The 7,263-nt window shown below is 41.1% G+C and overlaps 1 protein-coding gene across 1 annotated transcript; it reads left to right on the forward strand.

Moving 5' to 3' along the window:
- The first annotated feature begins 1,397 nt into the window (after window positions 1–1,397).
- Window positions 1,398–7,263, forward strand: LOC139294586 (cone cGMP-specific 3',5'-cyclic phosphodiesterase subunit alpha'-like). Its single transcript, XM_070916504.1, has 22 exons — window positions 1,398–1,865; window positions 2,366–2,518; window positions 2,916–3,005; window positions 3,200–3,340; window positions 3,530–3,604; window positions 3,714–3,778; window positions 3,916–3,982; window positions 4,093–4,140; window positions 4,244–4,393; window positions 4,612–4,755; window positions 4,829–4,894; window positions 4,978–5,124; window positions 5,358–5,465; window positions 5,564–5,673; window positions 5,773–5,860; window positions 5,976–6,076; window positions 6,166–6,273; window positions 6,387–6,450; window positions 6,540–6,614; window positions 6,718–6,801; window positions 6,972–7,122; window positions 7,223–7,263. Exons 1-22 carry the CDS (start codon window positions 1,398–1,400, stop codon window positions 7,261–7,263), a joined length of 2,544 nt encoding a protein of 847 aa, XP_070772605.1.

Consider the following 7,263-nt stretch of genomic DNA (forward strand, 5'->3'; position numbering starts at 1 on the left):
TCAGGATTGTTTCGGCAAATAGAGGATTCAAACGTTGTCCACACTTCCACACATGAGATATATGAGATACAATATATTACTATATATATTACTATATAGTAATACAATAATTCCAGAAATGATTTTAATCCTTATTTTAAGCATTAGTTAATTTTGTGATTTTCTACAAAAAAAAGTAAATGTGTGTTGCAGTAATTACAACACAGGTTATGTCTTTAATTATTTTATAATAATCTGTTCCATAAAAATAGCAACATTGAGAAGTGTTTTGCTTCTTAAAAAGGTCATAAGCATATCAGGCGTTCAGACACTGACAGCAAATTAATCAATCAATTGGCTAATATAAATTTAATTTTAAGTATTAATGTGAAAACACTTGGAGCACCTTATTTAAAACACTATCTTTTAGTCATTGTCTTTTTGTCATCTGGTGTGGAAGTCCATAATTGTGTCTCGTAACCAGATGATACTAACGAGTGGCAGTTTGCCTGCCAACAAGGGTAATTAAACTCCAAGCAGGAGTTAACAATCCCACTTAATCCTGTCGGTGGTTAAATGTAGCTGCTATCTAACAGCAGTGGCCCAGGACAGCCAGGCTCGTGAGATAACACACTCATTTCTTTCTGGAGGAATGTCCATAGATGAATTCTGAAATTAGAGCAAAGCTCTGCTGGCTGTCGGTACTTGTTCTGAATTGACCAACTGTGATGCAGTTGTTTCAGCTTTCTCAGGCGTCACTATATCATTTCATGAATCACTGTCTCTCATACAAAGCTTCTCAGACACCATAAGACACTTAAGCACAGCTGTTATCTAGTAGTCAATGGCTCATCTGACCCTCTTTGCCTGGTATTATCTTTATCCTCGTAAAATCATACAGCGTGTCTTTGCACCACAATATTTGCTACTTTTGAGTGAAACAGTAGTTTGAATGTCACTTTGCAGAAGAGATGAGCCTGTGATCTCAGTGTGTTATCAGATAGATTCAGGAAACCCGCAGGAATAAATGCAGTCTTGACTTCTAGCCTCTTCTACGGTGCAGGTCATACTGTAGCTGCCATAACTCAGTTATTACCTGCGATGGGATTAGCCCCGCTGAAATGACAAGTGGCTGGATTTACAAGTTAAGAAAGCTCAGGGGCTTTATGACTCTTGCGTCACAGTCATTAGTGTCCCCTGGGATCCCCTTACCCAGTAAGCCACTCACTACCTGCTGTTAACGGGGAGAAGGTTGGAGCTGCACCTTTGGTCCTGTGTCTGCAGAGGAGTTTGGGGAATGTCTCAGTAGGGTCTGTGCTGCCACCTTTACAGCTCTGCTCTTCCTCCGTCCAGCTGCACCCATCTGAGAGCATCTTTGTGCAGCCACAGAAGGGATCATTTATCCAAACTTGGACAACATGGCAGACAAAGACACTGTAGAGAAGTTCCTTGACAACAACCCACAGTTTGCTAAGGAATACTACGACAAGAAAGTCAAGGCAGATGTGATCACTGCTGCCTTCAACAACCAGGTCCAGGTCAAAGACCCATCCTCGTACAAGGATGTCTCCACCATTCAGGAGGCCGAGTTCATATTCGAGCTCATAAAGGAGATGCAGGGTGACAACCCGATGGAGAAAGCCCTGCACAAAATTCTTCAGAGGATTGCTCTGCTGATCCAAGCTGATCGCTGCAGCTACTTTGCCTACAGGGCTCGTAACGGAGTACCTGAGCTGTCCACGATCCTCTTTGACGTGACACACAATACTCCATTTGATAGAAATATAGTGAACCCCAATGTAGAGATAGTTTTTCCCACCGACATGGGAATTGTTGGATGGACGGCCCACTCCAAGAAGCCTCAGAATATTGCTGATGTTAAGAAGGTGAGCTAATGACGATGAGATGATGAAATAAGACAGACCAAAGAATATAGTCAAACTAATTGTGCTTTGTGGAACAAAAAGGCTAAACCAGGCGGTGTTGTTACATCATACAGTGGATTAATCTTGTAATTCTGTTTTATTAAACTCTAAAGACTTTGTGTTATCTCTGGAGGGATGCAGTGCAGTTCACTGCTAACTGATGATGATGTACTGATGTACATGTATTCAAAATTTAGGTTTTTTAACCTATTATGACACTGGAACTGTGTGGTTATACTTTAAACTAGAATGACTGAACTGCATTGAGAACAAATAACATTAATTACAATCAGCTTTATTTGTCATTTCTGTTCCAGTGAGTCTCACGTGCTGATTTGTAACTTAATAGTAGTATAATAGCATGCATGAAAAGAGATCTGCAATGGACACATTCTTTTACATTCATCTTGTGGTTGAGGTATTAGCACACAACGTTTAACCATTCTCCTTATTATTTTCAGGACTCTCATTTCAGTGACTTTGTGGATAAACAGACCAAATATACCACCAAATGCATGATCACTGCTCCCATTATGAGTGGAAAGGAACCCATTGGTGTCATCATGGCACTCAATAAACAGGGTACTGATGAATTCTCAAAGAGTGATCAGGAGGTGAGTGGACACCATGTTCATTTTTTAACAACAGGGTATTTATACTGGCTATTAGTCAAAATCAAACAGACTGCACTTAGTTGGACAGAGAAACTGACAGAAAGTAAGCCGTTGAGGCTGCAGGGTTTTACCACCTGCAGTAGACAAACAAATCCAGTACGAGGGTCACATCCTTACCTTGACTTGCAAGGTAAAATGGCCAATGTAAGCCCACCAGCTTCCTGTCTCTGACCTGGATATTTAGAGGCTTGACTTGGTGCTTTGGGTCACTGTTATGACAGCTCAACTTATAATCCTTTTAGGGAGGGGAAGCTAAGACATTATTTCTTGTCTTGTTTCGTGGCCTCTTTGTGACTCATCCTGTCGGAGAAAGTGATTATTTGCTTTTTCATTACAGCTCTTCAATAAATATGTGAACTTTGCTACTGTGGTCATTCTCCAAGCCCACACTGCCAGCATGTGGGATATAGAGTCCAGGAGAAGCCAGGTAAAAATACACAGTAATAAATCCAATAGCCCAGTTTGGTTTGTCCAAGAAAAACATGAAAAATATTTGATTGCTTTCTTCACTTTTTCAGAGATATTCATTTTCCAGCTGCACTAAGAACCAAGAAATGTAATGACACAAGAATCAAAGGTTTCTGTGAAAGTCATAAGCAGTTCTTCTTTTCTTTGGCGTAGGTGCTGTTGTGGTCAGCCAGCAAAGTTTTTGAAGAGTTGACGGACATTGAGAGGCAGTTTCACAAAGCCTTGTACACAGTGAGGACATATATTAAGTGTGAGAGATACTCTGTGGGACTCCTGGACATGACCAAAGAAAAGGTGCGTAGAAGAAAGTCTGGAAGACGCTTCAACTTTAACTTAAGGTTATTGTTAAGGTTTAACTTTCACTGCCAGCAGCTTCATTTGACTGCAATTATATCTGCAGCTGCATGCACTGCAATGCTTCTGCATTTATATTAATTAATAATGCAGTATATAGAAACATGATTTTGTCCTTTTCTTCACCAGGAATTCTTTGATGAGTGGTCAATCAAACTAGGAGATCAGGAGCCATACAAAGGGCCCAAGACACCTGATGGCAGAGTAAGTCTAACGCTGGGTTTGTTATTGTAACATTACTCTTTTCCACCAAATTGTGAGAATTTAAAAATATATATATGAAAAAACACTCTATTATGCTTAAAACATTCAGGAAATCAACTTCTACAAGATTATTGACTACTTGCTGGAAGACAAAGAGGAGATTAAAGTTATCCCGTAAGTATCATGATGTGCTGTAGCACTGGTATCTAGCCTGATCATACAGCTTTATTTGCATATTTTATACATTAGAGGTTAGCTAATAGTAGTCTAATTAGAAGACGTGCAGTTACTCATCATCTCTGAACTCACAGTGGCCCTCCTGCCGACCACTGGGCTCTGGTCAGCGGACTCCCAACATATGTGGCTGAGAATGGATTTGTAAGTTCCACTTTTGTTCAGTTTTTTATTGAAGTAGTCAAATAATCTGTGTAATTTATCTGCTGATCGCCAAACTCACATGTGATTCACATGTGTTTTACTTCTCCTAGATCTGCAACATGATGAATGCTTCGGGAGATGAGTACTTCGCTTTTCAGGTGAGACACTCTTCACTGACAACTGGCATTCAAACTTTTTTACAAATTCTTTTCACTAAAATCAGTGAAATAATCTGGATATTCTGTTTGATTCGTTTGACAGAAAGAAGCGGTCGATGAGACTGGATGGAAGATTAAGAATGTCCTCTCTCTCCCGATCGTCAACAAAAAGGAAGAAATTGTTGGTGTTGCCACTTTCTTCAACAGAAAAGATGGCAAGCCATTCGACGAGAATGATGAACAAATTACAGAAGTACGAAATCTTTTTATCTTATTTTACTGTTTAAGCCTCCCAACGTTACATTTTTAATACTGTTATAATACACTCCTAAGGTAAATGAATGTAATTTATATTAATTTATTTAACTGTATAAATAATTCATTAAAAATATACTTTAATTTGATTTAAGAGACAGCTTGTGTGGAAGAATTAGGTAAAAGTGATTGTTTTGTATTTGTCTGTGTCACCAGGCTCTAACCCAGTTCCTTGGCTGGTCCACTCTGAACAGCGACACATACGACAAACTGAACAAAACAGAGTGGAGCAAAGACATTTCCCAGGAAATGCTCATGTACCAGACAAAGGCCACACTGAATGACGTGCAGACCATTCTGGTAAGCTGCTTCACTGATATTTCATCAACACATCAGTAAACCAAGCTCCCTTTTAACTATCATTTCCCCACAGAACACTCAAGACAAGTTTGGCTCTGCACCGGAAGACTGTGACCAGAAGGAGATGTACAAACTGTTGGTAAGCACTGCGATGAGTTTTTTCAGACTACAGTGCTCCTCATAAACTCTTGTGACTGTTTGCACTGTGTTTGCAATGTGCAGAGAGCCACCATCCCAGATGCCAAGACCGTGGAGCTACATGAGTTCCGCTTCAGTGACTTCCCTTTGTCAGAGTTGGAGCTCATCAAGTGTGGTATCCGCTGCTTCTTTGAGCTGGGGGTGGTAGAGAAGTTCAAAGTCCCAGCTGAGGTACAGTGTACTGTAGTCAGGAAACACTCGCTCCTGCCTGCCTGTCGGGGCAGCACACTACCTCTGAGACACTCAACTCATTTGTGCATTTTGAGAGCAGAGAGATTACATTTTTGTATTGTATTGTTTGTATATGCAGCAAGGCTGACTTTGGCTGAACTTTAACCAACAATGCAAATACAAAGATTCATCGCAGCTCTGTTTTAGTTTTTATTTTCATGTCTGTCGTGCAGATCCTGACCCGATGGATGTACACCGTTCGCAAGGGATACCGTGACATCACGTACCACAACTGGAGGCACGGCTTCAATGTTGGACAAACTATGTTCTGTCTGCTGCTAGTGAGTCTGATTTCTCGTACTACTATTTCTGGGGGTTGTTTTATGACTTTCTCTACTGTTTGTTATAACGCAGGGTTGTCTTGTCTAATCTCCAACAGACAGGTAAACTGAAGAAGTATTACTCTGATCTCGAGGCCTTTGCCATGGTTGCTGCTGGATTCTGCCACGATATTGACCACAGAGGAACCAACAATCTCTACCAGACAAAGTACGATTTTTGTCACTTTCAGGGGACATCGTTGAGAAATTTAAAACAACATAATAACAAATTTGACTCATATGTTCTGGTTCTGGTGGACTCTTGCAGGAGTTTATCCCCTCTGGCAAAACTGCACAGCTCCTCAATTATGGAGAGACATCATCTTGAGTACAGTAAGACACTCATGGAGGATGAGGTAGGTCCTTGCAAATGTTTTTTCATACTCTTCTGTTACCAGCTAGATTTCTTTGGTAGGGAGTTACTGAAATCTTGGCTGCTGTCTAATCTCGTTTTTCTGCCGTCGTTCACAGAACCTCAATATCTTCCAAAACCTTCAGAAGCGTCAGTTTGAGACGGTGCAGCATCTGTTTGAAGTTTGCATAATTGCCACTGATCTTGCCCTCTACTTCAAGTAAGGATTCAACATTAGTATTTAACACTTTTAATGCCCAAGACTTTGAAGGACTTTTGAAAGGATCTGACAGCGTTCTCGTCTTTCAGGAAGAGAACAATGTTCCAAAAAATCGTGGAAGCTGTGGAGGTGATGCCAGAGGAGAAAGAGAGGATCAACTACATCTCCAACAATCCAACCAGGAAGGAAATCATCATGTAAATGCACAGTTTATCATGTGAAAAAGCCACACAATACCTTCGTCATGTGGCCATTTCTCTTGTGTTGGTGCTCTAGCTGTTATTAAAATATGGTGTTGTATTTTCCGCAGGGCAATGATGATGACAGCTTGTGACCTGTCAGCCATTACGAAACCATGGGAGGTTCAGAGCAAAGTGTGTTCCTGTCTTCAGACTTGTAACATTACCACAAAGCATCATTCACCCACTTGTTCTCATTGTTCTGTTGGTTCTTACGGTCCTAGGTCGCTCTGATGGTGGCAGCAGAATTTTGGGAGCAGGGAGACCTCGAAAGGGAAGTCCTTGATCAGCAGCCTATTGTAAGCTGAGCTTTAAACTATGTTTTGTGGCATGTTGCCTTCACTGTGTATGTTGTCATAAAGTCATAACGATAATCATCATCTCCTGCTTCTTCTTCTGTAGCCAATGATGGACAGAAATCATGCTGACGAGCTGCCTAAGATGCAGTGCGGTTTCATCGACTTTGTCTGCTCCTTTGTGTACAAGGTACCTAGATACAAATTCATTGCATATAAATACAAACATGTGACCTGTGTATATATGTGTTTTTTTCCAATGTATTTTCTCACGCAACCTCCTTTTCTCCCTCTTCTCTTCATTTTCTGTATTTGCACTTAACACACTTAACAATCTGCGTGTTTGCTGTGTGTTTGCAGGAGTTTTCTCGCTTCCACATAGAGATCACCCCCATGTTCGATGGGCTGAACATCAACAGGGGAGAGTGGAGGGCTCTCGCAGATGTCCACGAGGCCAAGATGAAGGCCATCGAAGACGAGAAGAAAAGGCTGGAAGGTGGAGACACACAAGGTGAGCAGTGATGTCGGAAATCCAGGGGGTCACTACATCCCTCCTGCTCTTTCTGTGTGTCTGCACTGACGTCTGTCTTTCTCATTTGTTCCTTTTGCAGGTGAAGATGGCGGGAAGTCAAAGACATGTGTTATCTGCTAG

The sequence above is a fragment of the Enoplosus armatus genome, chromosome 12, assembly GCF_043641665.1.
Source record: "Enoplosus armatus isolate fEnoArm2 chromosome 12, fEnoArm2.hap1, whole genome shotgun sequence".
NCBI lineage: Eukaryota > Metazoa > Chordata > Actinopteri > Centrarchiformes > Enoplosidae > Enoplosus > Enoplosus armatus.

Bases quoted from the DNA above. Each gene is read 5' to 3' on its own strand.
- LOC139294586 (XM_070916504.1), top strand. From the start codon at position 1,398: ATGGCAGACAAAGACACTGTAGAGAAGTTCCTTGACAACAACCCACAG. The intron at 3,006-3,199 runs GTAAAAATACAC...TCTTTGGCGTAG, and splicing joins TAGAGTCCAGGAGAAGCCAG to GTGCTGTTGTGGTCAGCCAG. The intron at 6,274-6,386 runs GTAAATGCACAG...TATTTTCCGCAG, and splicing joins ACCAGGAAGGAAATCATCAT to GGCAATGATGATGACAGCTT.